Source organism: Hippoglossus stenolepis, chromosome 5 (assembly GCF_022539355.2).
Source record: "Hippoglossus stenolepis isolate QCI-W04-F060 chromosome 5, HSTE1.2, whole genome shotgun sequence".
In the NCBI taxonomy this organism is placed as follows: domain Eukaryota; kingdom Metazoa; phylum Chordata; class Actinopteri; order Pleuronectiformes; family Pleuronectidae; genus Hippoglossus; species Hippoglossus stenolepis.
Window position 1 is genome coordinate 24,650,870 of NC_061487.1, and position 20,018 is coordinate 24,670,887.

General features: G+C 42.3%; 2 protein-coding genes across 2 annotated transcripts; both read right to left on the reverse strand.

Moving 5' to 3' along the window:
- Nucleotides 1-2,455: 2,455 nt before the first annotated feature.
- b3gnt9 (UDP-GlcNAc:betaGal beta-1,3-N-acetylglucosaminyltransferase 9) lies at nt 2,456-8,100 on the reverse strand. Its single transcript, XM_035156153.2, has 8 exons — nt 7,854-8,100; nt 6,751-6,885; nt 6,521-6,631; nt 6,324-6,443; nt 5,621-5,983; nt 4,891-5,132; nt 4,545-4,800; nt 2,456-4,458 (listed from the first exon to the last, which is right to left on the reverse strand). The coding sequence occupies exons 3-8, from the start codon at nt 6,629-6,631 to the stop codon at nt 4,090-4,092; spliced, it is 1,461 nt and encodes a 486-aa protein (XP_035012044.1). The 5' UTR covers nt 6,751-6,885; nt 7,854-8,100; the 3' UTR covers nt 2,456-4,089.
- A 1,726-nt stretch (nt 8,101-9,826) lies between these two features.
- bbs2 (Bardet-Biedl syndrome 2) lies at nt 9,827-18,704 on the reverse strand. The gene is made up of 18 exons (XM_035156152.2): nt 18,571-18,704; nt 17,492-17,626; nt 16,980-17,207; nt 16,708-16,833; nt 16,490-16,552; nt 16,257-16,334; nt 16,028-16,132; nt 15,774-15,860; nt 15,491-15,626; nt 15,067-15,206; nt 14,784-14,913; nt 14,521-14,692; nt 13,982-14,111; nt 13,748-13,867; nt 13,211-13,348; nt 12,703-12,815; nt 12,108-12,256; nt 9,827-11,153 (listed from the first exon to the last, which is right to left on the reverse strand). The coding sequence occupies exons 2-18, from the start codon at nt 17,606-17,608 to the stop codon at nt 11,047-11,049; spliced, it is 2,139 nt and encodes a 712-aa protein (XP_035012043.1). The 5' UTR covers nt 17,609-17,626; nt 18,571-18,704; the 3' UTR covers nt 9,827-11,046.
- Nucleotides 18,705-20,018: the final 1,314 nt, after the last annotated feature.

A 20,018-nucleotide genomic window follows, 5' to 3' on the forward strand; every position in this document is an offset into this window, starting at 1 on the left:
CTCATTAACGATCACTGGAACGTTTAGTTTTCTTTTTCTCAGACCGCTCGGAATCAAAACTTTTTCATGTGCAATGCCGAGGCAGCGTGTTCACAGATGTAGATAAACCTGCTTCAGAAACGCGTTCAGACACAAAGCTCCTTTGTCACGTTTCGACCGGTAGAGTGAACGGTCAGATTTTGGAGTCGAGCTTCTGTTTGTCGCTTGATTTTACGTGTTTACACCAGAAAAACAAAAAACAAAAATCCTCTGGCTTCAGCTTCTCTTGTTGCCAAACGGCCTCCAGTGAGGTGATGTGGGTCCTGGAGCCAGGAGCGATGTTTGATCCGCTCCCTGGTTCCCTGAGACCGGGTAACTCTGGAGCTGATGTGAAATAGAGCTACAGTTATATTCTAACATTTTGCTACCACTTGCTTTTGTGCAAAACAAACATGAGAAATCAATAAGGAAAAAAATTAACACACGAAACTGTTGAACATTGTGCCTCATCTCCCACCGAGCCTGTCTTTGACTTCTGTCTCTCTCTCCTCTGTTAAAAGGAAAAACTTCTTGTACATACGATTTGAGAATGCATATGAATTGCATCATTGTACAGTATGTGTGTGTGTGTGTGGGTGTGTTACAGAGAATATCAATAAGCTAACATGGTGTCATGGCCGTCTCAGATGTTTTTAGTTGTCCTGTAGAGAATGACAGGTTGGGTTTTCTAAGATGAGGATTTTTCAGGTTTTTTTCACCATGTCAGTGTTTTTATTATTTGATCTGTTTCTTTTTTTGTGTGTTTGAATCGACAATAAATACCCAGAACACATGATTTTAGAAATGCTACTCTGCCAAAACCAAAATCTAGTTGTGCAGAAGATGTTCTCCGAAAAAAGGATATTGTGTGTCGGGAAATTTAATTAAAACCTGAGGGGAAACGGTTCCTTTTCTCCCTCCACCCTTCACAGAATTTGAATAAATTGGTAATTTCCCAAAAGAGCTCATTGGAAGCAGATGGGTCGGAGACAATAAGACAAAAGAAACAAAGAAAACTGAAAGTTGGAGGCAGAATGTGAGTGAAGTAATGACCAGTTATTAGTGGATTTGACAGTTTTGTTAAACCCAGCGCTGCACCACAGATGGTTGATGGTGTGATCATGTGCTGGAGATGGTCTGTTGCATGCTGGGTAGTTAATCTCACCCAAACTCAGGTGGAAACATCTCATCCTGGTTTTAAATCAGAAAACTTCAATCCGGAACTTCTGTGTGGTTTTCAATTTCAATTTTTTTCTTTTTATATGTCGCTGAGTGGACGAATGGCTGATTGTGATAATTTATCATGGGTTTCAGTGTTAATCTCACGCTAATGCTTTGTACTGTCTGTTCTTGGTATCATATGTTCTGTCATGTCCCTTATTCCCTGGACTTCGAACCCGTTTCTGGAAATGGGGCAGTTATGCTTAATTAAATCCTGTAAAGTTCATTGGAATGTGGCATTTTATATTTTGAATACTTTAACTTTGTGTATTAAAAGTACATGGATTCATTCAGCATGTCCACTGACAAAAATGGCAATAACATTTGGATGTAGTGCGATGAGACGGGCGACTGAAAGCTTTGCTGGAGCAGAATGGTTGTTTTTTTTTGACGGCCCCTGATGATGGTTGTTGAGATGAGCTGCTGATGTGCGTTGTTTAGAGAAAAAAAAACCAATGCAACATTTGGACTTTTCTGAAATCAAATGTTCACTGTTCATTGACGACAAAGTTAATTTTATGTGTGTGCAACCAGGATATGAAAAAATCTAATAAAAAATGTGGATGTCAACGAGAATGGGAATGTTTTATTTCTTAGTTTGAACGTTGAAACTCAAACTTTTATTGCACGTTTTTATTTAAAAAATTTTAATCTACTCTCTAAGTGTTTGGAAAGTTACAAATATTTTGTTCTTCCCACTCTGATCTTTAACATCATCTGTAAACTGATCTGTATTCAAGTAGATTTACAATAATCCAGAAAGAACCTTTTTAACATGAAGTGACCCAAAGTCCAGAGGTGGAAACGTAATTGGACACTTGACTTGTTAATGTCTCTCGAGCAGCTGTTTGTCGTTAAAATGTTGGTTCATGCATGAAACGAGCTGATGTGGCGCTGAGTCCACTGAGGTGTTGTTTCTGGTTTTTTGTTTTTTTAACATGTCATTTAGCTTTTTATCCAAAACAACTTCCAAGTAGTGCATTTAACATCTATGAGGGGCCATTTGGGATCAGCATCTTGACCAAGGACATATCTACATGGGCTGGGATTCAAGCCGCCTTCCTTCTGGTTGGAGGACGACCACTCTACCCCTCAGCCACAGCAGCTCTTCAGCAGATTGATGAGATAATAATGAGACTAAAATGGTAAAATGTTAGTTGGTTTGGCAACACTACGATAAAAAGTAGTAAAAGTGCAAACCTCCACCAAGGCCCAACTTATTTAAATTCACTTGCTCAACAACAATTTGCACACACTCATAAATATTAGTCCCCTAAACTGATATTTTTCAATAAGATCTATGATTTTCTGTTAAGAAGTCAATGAAAACGTAAACAAAAAAAACTCCTGTATCTACCCCCGATCCAGATCTGCACCAGAATCTGTCAGGACCAAGTCGTGTGGATGAGCAGATGGTGAAGAAGAACCTGTTTATTAGACGGACGTGTTTCCTGGCCAACGATCAAGAGACAACATGACGAGAGAGGAAACAGCTCATGAACCGGAGACACCAGCTCATGAACCGGAGACACCAGCTCACCTCTCAAACATGGTGCTGGTCACGTTGTAGCTGGAGCACGTGGAGTTTCCAATTCAGTCATCAACACTTATTAGACAAGATTTTTATCATCAACATACGGACAAAGCATCAAGGTGAGGAAGGGAAACATCCTCCTCTACCATTGGAGACACTTCTCAGCCTGGGCTGATGATTTCATTATTAACGAGTTGATTTTACCTTTTAAAAAAATAGATAAAACACATTATTTTTGATGATAACGTTTCTCTTTCAGCATTTTTAACACGGAACATTTTGACAGCAGAGGAGTGTAGATATGTAAAGAGTGATAAAGACAAAATAAAATTAAACTAAGTTAGAATTATAAAGAAAAAACTGGAAGTCCACAGTCTTCAGAGTCATTCAGCAGAGGTTGTGTGTGTGTGTCTATGTGTGTGTGTGATGGTCCCAGCTGGTTCCTGCTGTGCAGCTGGTTTCCATTTAAGCATTTGTTGTTCCTCCAGGGAAACAGATAAAGTCACCATTTGTCCGTTTCTATCAAGCAAAACAAAGAGAAGAGGAACATCTCTGCAAATGATTCACATCGGGAAACTAAAAAAGTCTCCGCTGCTTAACTGTGTTTACAGTCGCGTCCTCAAAGTCACACATTTAACACGGTCACGGTCTCACACACACACATTTACACTTGGATGAGGTTAAACCGGCTAACCACTCAATCTTGAGGTGAATTCCTAATTTGAGCATCTGCCAGCCCACCAGGCTCCACTGGGGTCCACCGGGGTCCACTGGGGTCCACCGGGCTCCACTGGGGTCCACTGGGCTCCACCGGAGTCAACTATGGTCCTCATGGCGTTAATGTCATCACAAACCCGTCAGCAGACGTCCGTGTGCAGCCTAAAATTTGTTTCCTGCACGTGCTCCAGGTACAAATATCCACTTCTTGGAATGGAATGGTTAGTGGGAGCAATGCAAACCCTCATTTAAGTTTGAAAGGAACCGTGAGCATGTACAGACTCACAGTGGGATGTATGGTCAACCTTGAAGGTGACTCTGTAGTAACACAACACATTCTGATTAGATTACACATTCAAAAGTCAAGAGATCCAACAGACAGATGGGGGCTCACGTGGCAAAAGCCTAAATTCTCTTTTGGATTCAAGTTTGAAGGACATTTGCTGATTAATTTCCCCCGAGTTGATCTGCCAGGATCTGGATAAACTCTCACAAGACTCAGCTGTGAACATGTCATCCTGTTTTCCAGTGGGCCACAGATCCGGCATGAGCACCACCATTTTGTATTCGCTGGAGCTCGTGCAGATCCCACCCAGTCCTTAATGCATGACGAACACCCGCTTCTCGCCGTAGTCCGTCTCCTCTCCCGTCTCCTCCCCCGTCTCCTCTCCCGTCCCCTCCCCCGTCCTCCCCCTCCACTTGAAGGCCGAGGACGCCAGGCTGCTCCGGTTGTGGCAGCTCAGGTCGGGGTCGTGCAGGAGGTTCCACATGAGCCAGATCTGCGGGACACTGAGGCTGTGGACCACCATGAGTTCTCTGTAGAAACAGGGGTTGAACGTCTGAAGGTGGGGCGCCGCCGACGGCCGGGGAATCCCAAAGGTCCGGAAGCCCTGGTGACGTGACGGTTTGACGCTGATCAGCTGGAGGCACATTCCCAGAAAGACATCATCAATGGGGAACAGCTCCACCTAGAGGACACAAAGAGATGATTGTCGATCATAGAATTCAAAAACGTACAAAAAGGCTCCAACTTCTTTTTCTAGTTTTGAAGCACCTGTTGACACGCAGAGCTCAGTCTCCGAGCCGTATGTCCCGACATCACAAACCCTCCTCCTCCAGCGTAGTTTGGGTACAGACCCCCCCCATACACGAACTCCGGCACGTAGTACTTGGAGCTACGTCGGCGAATCGGTTTGGCATGAATGATAATATCCCCGACAAACAGATCCTCCTCTGGCTTTTCACCTTGAAGCATCTCCAATATGTTCTCCACATTCACATACACGTCAGCGTCACCCTTGAAAATGAACCTGTGCGACAAAGTAAAACAGAAAAAGTGTCACGTACGAGTCGCAGGCTGAGAATACGAAAAACTCACCACTCTTTGTATAAATACTGACTTGACTTGAGGACAGCTGCTGTTCACCCATTTCAGAAAATGTGTTTCCTTCAGCGTCAGGTTGAAGAAGGTGTCCTCAAAGTCCCAGAGCAGGATGTCCCGGAACGTTTGACTCTCGTAGGTGAGGAGGCGATCCCACAGAGGCAGAGCAGTTCGATTCCTGGGAACCCCGAGCAGGAAAACCGTACGAATGGTAACGCCATTAGGGAACAGTCCCTCCTTCCCCCATGTCCGACGGACCACCTAAAGGAATCGAGGCAGGAGAAAGACAGGTCAGGGTTTTCAGGTCAGCTTGGTTTTTGATGAACAGAATCTTGCCACGATGGGGCCACGGTCTCAAACTACCGCCCATACATGTGTTCGACCAATCGCGAGTCAGTCTCATCTGTCAATCATGTCTTTCACCCTGTTTTTATAGCATCAAATTACTAATAAAAAATTATCGGAACCATGAACACGTGAACAAACATCAGTGCGATAAAAACTACGTAAAATGACAGAATCCATCTTTGAGAAAACTTTATTTGATGTGTACTTTGACTTCTAGTTTGGTCCACGTCCCGTCTGCTAACATGGAGGAGGCATGGTTTATGACCTATGCTGCAGCCAGCCACCAGGGGGCAATAGAGATGTTTTGGCTTCACTTTTCGGGAGGTATCATGTTCTACATTCCGCCTATGATCCAATACGAAGCCTAAATTCAACAACAACAACATCACGTCATAATTTACCTGACGCTTGTCAAAATCCACCGCAACAGATTTGACTGCGATGAGCATGTAGGGAGCTTCGCCTCCTTCTTCCTCCTCTGCTCCTCGGATGTGACATTTCTCCGGCTGGTTGATGAGCAGATTGAAGTCCCTGTTGTCCTTCTCTCTCAAGTAGCCTTCAAAGTCAAACGGTGGCATCGTGGGCAGGGGCTTGGCAGCAGGTTTGGTCGGCGCGGCATTCCTCCGTCGCGACTTTGATTTCCCCTTAGATTTGAGCGGTGGTTTGGACTTGGCCTGAGGAGCTTTGGACTTGGCCTGAGGATTTTTGGACTTGGACTGGGGCTTACAGGCAGGCAGCTGTGGCTCCGACGGGCTGGAGGGGAACTTGGATATGAGACAGAGGACAAAGGACATTAAAGGAGACCTTATATTTGTCTTTCCTTAAGTGTGTTGTATATGTTTTTTGTGTATGTAAAAGGTTTTGCAAAATCAAAAATCCCTCAGCCCCTGGTAAATGGAGCTAAAAGTGTTTCTGACAGAGGCTGAAAAGAGGAGCTGCAGCATTGGACGTGATGTGTTTTCTGAACATTAGAGCAGGTTATGTTCAGGCTAAAAGGTTTTTCACGGACCAAAGAGCAAACTTAGTTCATCAAAACCTGCAATCTGGTGACATAAAACTATTTGGTTGTGATACATTCATGCAAACAAATGATGGGGGTCATACCTCTTGAGACTCCTGGCCCCCTTTGGCCCCACTGGCCCCCAGCAGTGTCCGACTGGAGCTGGTGGAGCCGTGGATCTCCAGCTTCCACTGAGGTCTGTCCCACCCAGAGGAGACGGCCACCTGCAAACAAGGCTGGTGTTAGAGGGAGCGTTTGAAATGTCGGATGAGTTATGTGCTCCGACTGTTTCCGTCCTCACCTGTCGAGCGTAGAGCAGCAGACAGAACAGAACCAACAGCAGCATCGTGCACATCACATCTCCCTTCACGTGGAGGATCCTCCTCATCGCCACCATCCTCCTCCTCATCATCTGTTGAAGACACTTGAGTTAAATACTAAAGGAATTCTCTGGCTGCTTTACAGCTTTTCTGTAACAATACATTCCACTGTTGTTCTGCAGGAATCAGACGTGTGCTGTCGTATCCTCACCTGTTTGCTACGGGGCTGAGAAGTCGCTCTGAGATGGAGGCAACTCAGATTGATTCGGTCCTTGATGCAGATCAATCACATGACTGGATGTGTGTCCATCGTCTCTGTCTCCGTCCTCCACTGCTGCTCAGACACCTGCAGGACAACAACAAGAACATAAACCAGGACAAACCCACAAGAAGAAGATAAACTGTCCTGGATGTGGAAGCTCTGGTTTTAAAGGTCTTGCTCAGACCGTCTAATGCAGTAAAATCTTATTTTGATAAGATGAGATGAGATAAGATAAGATAAGATGAGATAAGATGAGATAAGATAAGATGAAGTAAGATATGATAATTCTTTACTAGTCCCACTTTTGGGAAATTTACCCTGTTACCACAGCAAATAGGGAATAGTGACATATACACTCTGTAAAGATTATCAATAAGTAAAAAATACAATATAAACATAACCATAAAAGATAGAAATATGTACATTGTAAAAAATATACAAACACTATAGCAGTATTGCAGATATATGATATTGAAATTGCACAGATTTGACTAGTCCCACTATGGGAAAAATTGCCTTGTAATTGAATAGAATATATGTCACAGCATTGAAAATGACTATTGCACAGTCAGTTAAGTTAGTTTCATGTGATCACTTTGATTAAACACTTCCCACTAACATGGTTTTAACAGATCAGAGATCACAACACGTATAATTAAAGTATTTGTTCTGGATTCAGAGTTTTCCATGGACCCGCTGCTGCTCAGGAGGAGGGGGAGTGTCTGTCTCTTATGTAAGTGAACATGAGGGTACCAACTATTTCAAAGAACACTGTGTCCCAACATCCATGTCATGGAGAGCAATTCTCACTAAGTGACTCTGTGCGAGTAGAACTACGAGGAACTGGTCACAGATAATGTTCCTGACCAGCATTTGTCCAAATATGTTGTGTGTGTGTGTGGAACTGATCCCAACATCTGTCCTGCAACCTCATGCAGGAAAGAGATTTTAAATGCTGCACGGTTTTATCTTATCAACAATGAATCTGCAGAGTTTCATTATGTTAAAGTGCAGGAAAAGTTTCTCCATGAATTCTATTCATTCAAACTTACCAGACGAGGCAGAGGAGGAGGAGGAGGAGGAGGTCAAAGTGAAAACATCTGTCCTGCTGCTGCTGAGGCTCCTCTCTGCTCAATGCACCGGAGAAGTGAAAAGTTCCGGAGAAAGTTTTCAGAAGAAAAAAGTTCCAGTGAGGAAAAGAGGAGCTGCAGAGTGTGTGTGAGTGTGGGTGTGTGTGTGTGTCTGTGTGTGTGTGTGAAGAGGAGACAGAAGATGAAACAGCAGATGTGACGTTTCGGAGTAGAGCTGCTGCACTCATGATGCATTCAAGTGCTGTGGGAAATACAAACATCACAAGTTGTCTGGTGGAGAAAGTGCGAGCGGGTTTGGAGTCAAGATATTTTCTGGATAAAATGACTGATAACTGCACCATCAGCAAACCAGAACAGATCCTTTCTCCAATGACAGCAAACATGAAGATGTTATGTCTTGTATGTGAACGTTCAAACTAACATGTTTAGCTCAAATGTTTTAATAATGAAATAACACAACCAACATTGAAAAAGGTACAGACAAAATGAAATATGTAAAGTAAATAAATCTTTATATACATTTACTTTATGTAAATAAAGATGGACGATGTGACAGCTTCCAAAAGTGAAGCCAAAAACGTCTTGATCGCTCCCTGGTGGCAGGCTGCAGCATAGGTCATAAACCCCGCCCCTCCTTGTTTGCATTATGGGACATGGACCAAATTAAAGTACAAAGAACAAGATGGTGAATATCCGTTGTATGTTTGTGGATCTTCTGCAGATGTCAGCGACCACCAGAGGATGTTGTACACGTCAAACAGGGCTTCTGTCAGTTTGGGTGGTTCTCATCACACTAATGTTTGTTCAAGTTTGTTTCAGGTAAGTTTTAATGAGTTATTTAAAAAACAAGGTGAAAATTCAAGATTGAACCACTGAACCACAACATACCTGACAACTAAGGAGACAGTAGCCAAATGACGGAGCCGACAAGAAGCACTTGAAAGCAGCATCCCCCTTCTTAAAAAAAAAAAAAAGCTGACCACGTGGTTTAAACTGGAGCTGAACAAACCAGATGCCAACACAGCAACCAGGGAGGATGGAAAAGAAGAGAAGAAGAGAGAGGGATAAATAGAAGGGGGGAGAGAGAGAGAGAGAGAGAGAGAGAGAGAAACATAAAATCATGAGTCATGAGTTTACTTCTTGGAGGAATTCAGAGACCAGGTCCAGCTACAGAATCCAAATACAGAAAGTGTTGCTCAATGACGTTGGGAAGGAAAAAGAAAGAGAAGTGCTGAAACACAAAGAAAATGAAAGAGGAGAAGGAGGAGAAGAGAGAGATGATGAAGAGCAGAAGGACAGAAGAGATGAAGAGATAAAGAAAGTGCAGGATCTGTTTTCAACGCACTTCCCCCCTGGTTTTATTGAGCTGCAAGCAGACAACATATTGACCTGTGACATTCCAGAGGAATAATATATTATTAATATTCTGGTAAAATGTATCACTTATATATTTGAATGCAGTAAATATCCTTTTATTTACTCCTTAAGCTGCAAACGCACCAGAATTTAATTTAGGTTTCTCTCAGGCCCAACCCCTCCGGCAAGATTGGTAGAAACCGGTTTCGTCGTTTTTTTGCAAATCCCTGATAAAAATAAACATGGGTAGTAAAATAACAAGTGAAGTTTCCTCAAGGGAAGCACAAAACCCTCATCGGCTCCAGCAGAGCTGCTCAGAGCGGTGACATCACTCTGATAATTACACAATTTGAAAACATGAAACCACTTTTCTCTAGAAACATGGTTAAGTTACTATGGTTCATCTGTTCTGCAGTTTGAAGACAGAGAAACCATTACAGCACGAGACTGAAGCAGAAATCCACGAGACAAAAGTGCTGGGCTGCTCTTTTAGGAAGAGGACTGGTCATATCAAAATGTCCAAGAAGGAAGAAAACATCCCGTAATGATCCTGCAACAGAGTCGACGGCCACACCAACTTTTTAAAACACAAGTTAATTTAATAACAGTTTCCTCTAGCACAAACACACCATTACATTTACAATCTCTGTGCGGGGTCTATAAAAGGTAAACAAACACACAGCGTCGGTCCTCTGTCACATTCATTAATTTAAAATAGAGTTTTCTTTACAAACACCAACACGAACACACACAGCAGCAGCTGGGAGCAGAGATCTGAGCGAGCGAGTCGTGTCTCAGGAGCGTCGTCAGGCCGGCAGGTCGCTGTGTCTGACAGGAAGCTGCTCTGTCTCGCTCCAGCTGTGCTCTCTCTAAACATCAGTCAGCTGGATTAAACAGTCTGAGTGCTGAGCCAGCACGCGCTCACTTCCCCTGTGGGAGTCATCGACTGTGAGTAAAGATGGACGACATGACAGCTCTCCACTCTGCAGGGTAGGTCATAAGCCCCTGTCTCTTCCATGTTAGTGGAAGAGACATGGACCAAAACAAAAAGTCAAATAAATGTTTCTCAAAGATTGTTTTTGGGCTTAGTTTCTGAACGGTGGGAGGAAGCGGAGACGCGTCGTCCATCTTTATTTACAGTCTCTGGCTTAAACACTTTGAATAACTTTTTAACTTTAGATAAAAAATTGTGCAACATCGATGTAAAGTTCCTTATTCTTATCAACTGATGCTGTCAGACACATTTTTGTTTTGGAACAGATTCAACATGCTGAAACCTTTGGATAAATTAATTATAATATATTATTCTAAAGCACAGCTGCACTCACACTGATCAGATCGGTTCCTGTACTTGTGGCAAACGGTTTGATTAAAGTCTCCGCTCCCTGTTCTGGTTCCAGCTGAACTCCCTTAACTCTCTACTCTCTGTCACTCCCACATTAATGTGGACTCTTCTCTAGCTGAGTCAGACTCAACATAATCTTCTCCTCCAAAAACCTACAGACTAAGATGGAAATTGTTACCAGTGCACTAAGTCTGTGGTCAGCATTTTGACTTCTGATCTTACAGAATTTTAGGTTTGGAGGAGCTGGTGCCAATGCTGCTGCCAGACTCTTGCTAAAACTAAGTCATGGAAAAAGATGGATTAAGGCTAAAACAGTGTTTCTCAGTGCTTTCAAGTCCACAGATATTTCTTGTCTCAGGCTCATCCTTCCTGGTGTGATGCAGGAAACAGTTCACTGTTAAAGTCCTCATCAGCTGTGCTCAGGAGCGTCTCTCTCCAATCTGCATCCCGCCCTCAGGAGGAGGCCGTGCCAGCTCTCATGATCCTGAACAGCGAGTTGACGTTATTGCTTTTGATGGCGTCTCGGCAGGCGGAGATCACTTGGTTCTTGGGTTTACCCACTGCAGAGGAGGAGGAACAGAGGAGGATGAACAGAGGAGGACGAACAGAGGAGGATGAACAGAGGAGGACGAACAGAGGAGGATGAACAGAGGAGGATGAACAGAGGAGGATGAACAGAGGAGGACGAACAGAGGAGGATGAACAGAGGAGGATGAACAGAGGAGGATGAACAGAGGAAGATGAACAGAGGAGTATGAACAGAGGAAGAGGAGACAGAGGAGGACGAACAGAGGAGGACGAACAGAGGAGGACGAACAGAGGAGGACGAACAGAGGAGGACGGAGAGGAGGCAGACAGAGGAGGATGAACAGAGGAAGATGAACAGAGGAGGACGAACAGAGGAGGAAGAACAGAGGAGGATGAACAGAGGAGGACGAACAGAGGAGGACGAACAGAGGAGGAGGAACAGAGGAGGACGAACAGAGGAGGACGAACAGAGGAGGACGAACAGAGGAGGATGAATAGAGGAGGATGAATAGGAGACAGATGAAATTAAGTTTTAACGCTCTGCTCATTGTCATTTGTAGCTGAAATCAGTGTTAATGCCTGTTTCTTTTCTTCTTCTTGAGGTTTTATACAGTATACATACTATCGATGATAACACACTATGAGTGGGTTACGTCACTGCCATGGACTCCAATGCCAATGTCTCCTAACCAAGCTACACCTCAGCGCCAGAGCTGGAGAAGATGATGTATAAAATGAGATCAAGAGTGTTGTATCCCTGTCAAAACTTTCTTCATCCCCAACTAATGTGCTATTTGCACTATGCTACCAAATAAAAACCCCAGAAGACAGTGAAAAGTTGATCCAGTGGTTAATTAGATGATAGAAAACAAACATCACTAATCAGAGTACTTTATGAAATGTGAGTGGACATAAACCAAAGTTACACAGTGTCTTATATACACAAACACACACAAATACACACACACCCACACGCAGTGGCCTACCTCGGAGTCTACCTGCCCGCTGTATGGCCAGGTTGACAGACTTGAGACAGGCCAGTAGAGCATTGTGGTTGTTGGAGCGAATCTTATACTCGTTGACGAGATCTCTGTTCAGATCATAGAGCTCCCTGTAGCGCTTCTTCATCACGATCCTACAGTTTGCAGATGTGGAAAAGAAAATAAAGCAAATTGAAACAGAGCAGATATTTTTCCCAGTAGACATTTTGAATTGTCCTTGTATGAAAGGCACAATTAAAACTGAACATTAATAAGGAATCTTGTATATAAACTGTTCCAGGAGGCTGTGAATGACACCCTGGTTCTGGAAGTGGCTGACAGACACAGAAAGCAGCCGTCAGAACTAAACGTTCCCAACTACACATAATAATATGGTAACTTCTCACAGGTTTATTCTGAGGTTTGTTCCTGTTTATTTGTGCTTTGGAACGTAAACAGCTATGAAACAATCAGAAAATACATCTTTCTCTTCTTGAGCTGAGGAGGAGGGGCACATTTCTAGTGGTGCATTGTCCATAGTTCACCTTTAACATACTGTCACTGAATAAAGTGGTAGAGTGTGATCGGTGCAGTAACTCACAAGTCCCCCATAAGGCGAGCATCCTCTGCTTGCACCAGCATGTTCCTGATGTAGTTGGAGTGGTCGGCCATCTCTGCAGTTAACTTCTGGTGGACGGAGTGGAACTCATCCACCTGGCATGAAGACATTAAAGAGCCAGTGTTAATGCACCACAGAGGAAAACGTATGTTTCTGGTGTGATTCATTAACAGGTCGAGGCTACGATGTAATCACAATAAAGAAAAACAGCTCATGTTTGTAGTAAAGACACTTCTGCTTTCACAGGAGCTGATGCTACAACAGCATTTAATAAACTCTTTTAATCAGTTGAGCAGCAAAGAGGCAAACAGACAAACTAGACAAACATTTTTTGGAATATTAACTGACTTCACAGCCTTGTAAAAAGCTTCTTACACAGAATAACAGTCATTACAGTGATTCTACAGGTTAATATGATGAGAAGTGTTTCGAAGCTTTAGAGGAATAAGCAGCAAACATGTTGGACAGAATCCAAACAATAACACCAAACCTCAGTGAGTGTAGTTCTCAGCTCTTCAAAGTAATCAGGGAAGTCTGCCTCTGCTGACAGGTCCTCTATTGCCAGGAAGGAGGCCAGTGATTGGACCAGATCTCCTGCCAGGTCGATGTCATCAGTCATCAGAGTGATCTGATTGGTCAGATTAGGAAATTCATTATGTAACTGAGTGATTTTTTTTTTCATTTTACATCTGTGAGCTGTAAATAAACTAATTACGAAAGTACAAGCATGGATAAGTTTAGAGCTGTACATGGAGTAATTTGATCCTTTGCTAGCATGCGCAACACAAATCATTACTTTCAATTGACCTCATTTCTGATCAATTTAAATAACTGTGAACATCAGTTTATAATGTAGATTGTTGGTTATTTTATTTCCAAATAAACCACAGATTCTATTTAGTTCACAGATATTTCGATATACTGTGAAACACTATGATTTTGTGTATAAAACTTTATGTTGAACTATAAATCTCATTGATTCTCTTGTTCATGTAAACATAAAGCTCATTGTTGTGTGTTTGTATACCTGTCCATTGGAGGCCATGCTGATAGACAACAAGCCCCCTCCTCTCAGTGAATTAAAGGTGACATCAGGATTTTCTACTCCCTCTGGAAGCAGGAAGTTCTGATTCAGCCACATCACCACCTACATATTCACACACGGAAACATACGTGTAAACAGAAACATGTTTATAACACTGATCAGAATCACTCTTTTCTATTACTCTTTGTCTCAAAGCGAGTCCCTGTGACAGCTCACCCTCTGTGGTCGCTCGCTGATGCTGAAGGTGACACTTCCAGTGGGCGGAGCGGCCGACGAGTCAAAGTTGATGTCGTACATCGAGAAACGAGGCAGCTGACGAGTGATTTCAAACACGTGGTACTGAGTGCTGGAGAGGACAACAAGACAAAGACAAAAAAGTGTTGTTAACACAAAAAATACAGTTATTGTCACCGTTATCATGGAGCAATCACAGATATGGACACAAAGTGTTTGTTATTACCAGGTCTCTCGTGAATTTGCAGGTCTGGGGTGTGTTATTGCCTCTGCCAAGGAGTTTATTATCAGAGTTTGTTTGTTTGTCAGCAGACAATGGATATTTTGTCTGTGTTTAATTAAAGCAGTTTGAAGAAAATGTCTGTTTACATGCAATATATATCTGATCTCAATATAGAATATGGTGATTTTATGTATTATATGCTCACTTTTTGAGTCTGTTGAGCTCAATGGGAGGAAGCAAGGCTGTGTAAGACATCATGAAATCGTGAAATGACCTAAACACTCAACACACATCTTACCTGGTCTTCCCTCCCACAAAGGCTTTAATGTGCAGATCCACTGGGATGTCTTTAGGTGGGACGATGGGGACTCTGACAGAGCCCGACAGGTTCTGGACACTGGGGTGGACCACGTGGCTCTCACCCTCAAAGATCCCCTCTGCAAAGATCAGCACTGCGCGGATAATTGTTTCTGTAAAAGGATAAGAGGGGGATTCAGGGATTATTAGTATTTAGTCATTTATGTGCAGACAATTCACAGCTAAGGTATTGGAAATCTTTACCATTTGGTGTTGAAATGCTGAGCTCAACATGAGCCTTCTGGGCCTCTGTAGCAGGTCTCACGGAGAGCGCCGTCTGGAGCTGAGTGTTGGCTGGAATTACACCAATCCCACTGTTTGTTTCTGACACACCCTGAAACAAGGACAGTTTGTATGGATGTTAGCAGAAACAATAACATACAGCCAAGTGTCTGACAAAACAGACACAAATCAGCAGGGCCGAGTTTTCACACCTCAGGAAAAAACAAAAGTCTGGATGGATGAAAAGTGATAGTAACATGTGCACCTTAGCGTTCTCTTCATAGTTCCGTAGCTCGAGCAGCAGATTCTGTCTGCGATGGCTGAGCTCTCTGATGAGGTCCTGCTCAGCACTGGAGTCCATGAGATTCCCTTTCAGGTCCTTACTGGCCGGCAGGTAACCTCGAACTACAGGATACACACATTGATATAAAACTAGTAGAAGTAGTATGAAGTATTTAGGAACTGGGAACTTGAAATGTTTGTGAACATGCACAACGTACACACTTTTATCTTTATGAGACTTATTGAAGACATAACATTACTAGTAAAGAGTTAGTAAACATTTGTGATAACATGAATGGACAGTTTACACACAGTATAAATAAATTATAATCACAAAAACATAAAAATGCATTTGTCCACGAATGAGTGTAAAGGTCCATATTCAACCAACATGACATATGACTCACCCTCTCCTTCTATGGAGGTGCAGATGAGTTGTTTCTGTCCATCCAACCTGTAGTCGCCCTCCACCACTCCCGCCACAGAGGAGGAGAGGTTGTCTTTGAAAATGACCTCTCCGGTGCGGTCGCTACGAGCATCGATCTGCAACGAAACAGGGAGGAAAAGACAAAATTAGCTATAGCTAGAAAGACGAGAATTTTGAAATTAGCAGAGAAAACATGAGAAAAATCCCATTGCTGAAAAGTGAGAGGTTGTTTTGTTTCTTGATACCAGGCCTAATAAACTGACCTTTCCGTTTGACCATCCAGTGATAAGCTCCACAACCCCATCAGCATTCAGGTCGAAGGCATGGATGCTCATTGCATGATTCTTAGACTGAGTGGGGATAGAAAGAAAACATTGGAGACATTATTTACATTCTAGTTCAGGTTAAAGTGGGGAGTTAATCAGTTGTGACCATAATCATGACGACTAAAATGATAAAATATATAAAATGTTACACATATGGCATCTGTAACCCGCTAAATGTCAAATGTCAGTACCTTGATCCTCCAGTAGCGGGCGGTGCGGTCATAGACTCCAACAGTGCCATTAGCGAGGGCATAGCCAAACCTGCTGCCGTGCATATGGCACAATGATGTGACAGTCTGTGTGAAGAGGAACAGAGAGAATACTTGTCATTTAAAAATGTGTTGCTCTGCACCAATGCAGCTCAAAACAGATGAGAAAACTAACAACAAAGTCAAAAAGATGGATTGAGTGCATATTTACCTCATTTTCAGTCATCTCAGACACAAGCTCGTCCTCTTTGAACACTCGGATATCAAAGTCCTCAGATCCAACCAGGAGCTACAAACACAACGCACAATATGAACAAACTCTAAATTTTTAACAGAACAGTGTACAGTGAGCTATAGAAAACAGGAGACAGGGAGGGAAGAAGGCAACAATCCAACTGCAGACACATTGGCCACACAGCGTGTGTCTCAAACTGGGAGACTCACCTCATTTTTCCCATCACCAGTGAAGTCACAGAGCACCAGAGATCTGACATTATCTCCAGTTACCTGAGAACAGCGTCATGATTATACTTCACAGAAGCTAAACCTGTCTTCCAAGTTAGTTAAACATTGTTGGGATAGTCCTCGAGTTACTAGATGAAACTTTAATGTAAGATAAACTGAAGTGTAGTCAGACTTCAAACTAGAGTGTGAGTTCTTACCGTCCAGAAGTGGTCATTGCCCTCATAGTCAAAGCCTTGCAGGGCACAATTCCCTCCAATGATGGCAAGAGGAGACGCAATGTCCCCGAGTTTCCCCAACACGATGGTATTAGCCCCATCGGAAACCTACAACCACACAGAGCAGAGACAGAAACAAGTTGTTTAAAAACAAGCAAGGCTCATACACTATATGTAAAGCATTGATTTTCTCTTTTTTTTTAAAAGAATCAATCCAAATGTAGCCCTTCCCTTTTCCTCCCATCTCCGCTCACCTCTCTGTAAAATACATCAGTGTTGTCGTGGACATCGTAAGCCAGCAGGTTGGTTTGGGATCCCACTAACAATGTGTCCCCAGTGGTGTTAGGTCCCAGCTGTCCTGCTGTCAGACAAGTGACGGCCTGGTTGATGTTCAGCAGCGAGATGTCAGAGTCCTGGGTGCTCTGGCTCAGTCGATGGGCCACGGGTCTCTGACCACGAGCATGAGGGTTGTGGATGAAAACCTTTGACAGGGAAAGAGAGTATGAGGTAGAAATATGTGTAGTATTATGTGTAGTATTACATTAAGGATGTTTTTGTAGTGTTAACAAAGGTTGTGATGAGTACAAGTCTAGAAGAGATGTTGGGAAGCACAGAGCTGGTCCCTCTCTTTCTGCAATGTTATGACAAGGCCCCAAAACAAGCACCTGAGAAGAATTATATTGTACTCAGACAGCAACTATGCTATTCAATCTACTTTTTCGATCATTATGAATAGAATGAAGTCACATATATCTATTATCCTCACCTTTCCGGCCTGTGTGGCAGCAGTTAGACACGGGTGGACTCCATCAAATTTCCCAATAGTCACCATGCGAGGGTTAATCTTGTGGTTCAGCTTCAGGGTGAATATGGGGACCAACATGGTGCCTGCTGTGTATCCCTAATCAGACAGGAGCAATAGAAGAAACCAGCAGAAAGACAGTGGGAGACGAGTGTTAATCCAGATCATTTCAGATATAACATAGGTCACAGTTAAAGGGATTGTTCACCCAATTCACTTCAATTATATTGGATATGGCTGCAACGCTGTTTAGCCCTGAAACTCCAAAAGTGTTTTGTGGACTTGAACACTTATATAATGAGTGAACTTTCATTTTTGGGTGAACTGTCCCTTTTAAACTTTTATTTCCAGATTGTGTTGTGATTGTGACATCAAGAAATGTCAACACAACATTTGGAAGTGATAATAATAATGTTTAAGATGAACCAGACTGTTGCTGAGACATTCCCTCTACTGCACAATGTTGTCTGCGTCACATTTAAAACACATGTTCACTACTGCACATGTGTGTCTTCACAAAAATGACAAATGTATTAGTTGTTGATCAACACACACAACTGATCAATAAACAGTTTCAGTTCCCAAAATGTTCACATTGTAATTTACGGTGAAGACTAATAAAGATTAAACTCAAATCAAACGCACGGGGAACAGAAGGTCACCACGTGCATCTGCGTGATTTTGCTCCACTAATGTCATTACAGGCTTTACCGCACACATCCAGTGGTGGGTCCCGTTGCCTAGCAACAAGGGTAGCAAGCTAAAGCTCCTTCATCTAGCTAATCTGCCTGTGGTTTCCGGAACAAGTCTATAGATTGTACAACAAATACACAATAACACAGCACTGAATCTCAGACACGTACGATATTAATCATATGTAGCAAATAAAATGACCATTATTAGATTTCATAGGAAGCCTAGCTTAACTAGATGACATTAGCATCGCTAGCATACATGTCGCCAGACTTAACTCCAAACTACTGACGAGACAGAAAAGTACGTTTATCTCTTTAAACAACATCAACACAAACAGACAGTCTCACCGGTTCCCCTCCTCGGCTGCGGATGTGGGTTTCCCGTTAAGTGATAAAGTAGCAAGCTAACGAGCTAGCTACGTAGCGCAACAAGCTGCACGAGATCACAGTGGAATCCCACGACAACCACAGCTTCCGGTTCCTGTCTGCTGGTTTCAGAATAAAAGCTGCTAAACTTCACACTGATTTCTGAGAGGAGATTAAAGTGGTGAAAGAAATATTATAAAGTACATTTAGGGAGAAATATCGTGATATTGATTCCTCTCCATTTAGCCAAAGTATCTTCAATCTTAAATATATAAGTGTCTACTAGTTCTGCACTTCCTTTCTCATCTAGTCTGTGACTTTAGCTTGATGGTTTTATTTATTATAGATATTTGCTTATTGTCACGTGGTATCACTGCTAATAATGAAATAATAACGGACGCAGGGAAACTACCAGAGTTCTGGTGCAAGTTGTGCAGAAGTTGAAGTAGCTGATGCTTGATGTTAGCTAATGCTAATGCTAGCCAACATTAAATACTGGTGAGTTATGTGTGTTTGTTTGCTTTGTGTCTTTATAGTTATTAAACTATGTTCCCACTTTAGTTACAGCAACAGCCAAGAAGCTCATGTCGATTTATATTTTATATATATATATATTCAGTAAAATATGTAAAACTAAGTTGTATAGAAGTTTAAGTAGCTGATGCTTGATGTTAGCTAATGCTAGCCAACATTGAATATAGGTGATACAGGTGAAGCCAAGAAGCTCATGTAGATTATATATTTGGCCAAATATGTAAAACTATTGCACCAGTTGATGTCAATATCAATGTTTTCAGAATCAAGCAAAGCTCATTTGAAAAGGGAGCTGATCACTGCTAACACGCATTATTTGTAATTATATTAAATTACTTTCCAGCCCTTTGACAAGGGTTTAATATTTCATAATTATTTACAAGTGTTTACACTATGTTTCATTGACAGCCCGTCCCCATAGTCCAGAGTTTGTGTAAAACTATGTTGCAAAAGAAGCTACGAAGCACAATTAGTTAACATATAAACTACAGGCTCTGTGCTTTAGCATAATGAGGTATTTATACATGTATTGGAATACAGGTGTTACTATCTAGGTTGTGTATGTCCTGATAGTTCTACTTTTCTCTTAAATGACACATAGGGCAGATAATAAAGTTAACTCAAGTCAAGTTGAAACAGAATCAGATATGTACACAAGTAGAATAAAATGAAAAGGAATAAAAGGCTAACAGGTGAATAAAAACAGTTAAGCAATTAAAGGTCTGAGATTTCTGTTCAGTCGTATTTGGTTCAAACCTCCCTGGGTTTTCAAATTGTATTCATCCTCATCTTCGTGTTCATTTATGATATCAGCGTGAACATATGACATCTATAGAACAACAAGTCATCAGTGTAAATATCTGTCTCTCTCTCTGAGCCGTCATCATCATCTGTAA

What these genes read in the sequence shown, in the direction of transcription:
- b3gnt9 (XM_035156153.2), bottom strand. Translation starts at nt 6,631, where the DNA reads ATGATGAGGAGGAGGATGGTGGCGATGAGGAGGATCCTCCACGTGAAG. An exon ending in AGCAGCTGTCCTCAAGTCAA is followed by an intron (nt 4,801 to 4,890) that starts GTCAGTATTTAT and finishes TTTGTCGCACAG; the next exon opens with GTTCATTTTCAAGGGTGACG. An exon ending in TGAGCTCTGCGTGTCAACAG is followed by an intron (nt 4,459 to 4,544) that starts GTGCTTCAAAAC and finishes TGTGTCCTCTAG; the next exon opens with GTGGAGCTGTTCCCCATTGA.
- bbs2 (XM_035156152.2), bottom strand. Translation starts at nt 17,608, where the DNA reads ATGTTGGTCCCCATATTCACCCTGAAGCTGAACCACAAGATTAACCCT. An exon ending in CTGCCACACAGGCCGGAAAG is followed by an intron (nt 17,208 to 17,491) that starts GTGAGGATAATA and finishes TCCCTGTCAAAG; the next exon opens with GTTTTCATCCACAACCCTCA. An exon ending in GCATGGCCTCCAATGGACAG is followed by an intron (nt 13,349 to 13,747) that starts GTATACAAACAC and finishes CTGACCAATCAG; the next exon opens with ATCACTCTGATGACTGATGA.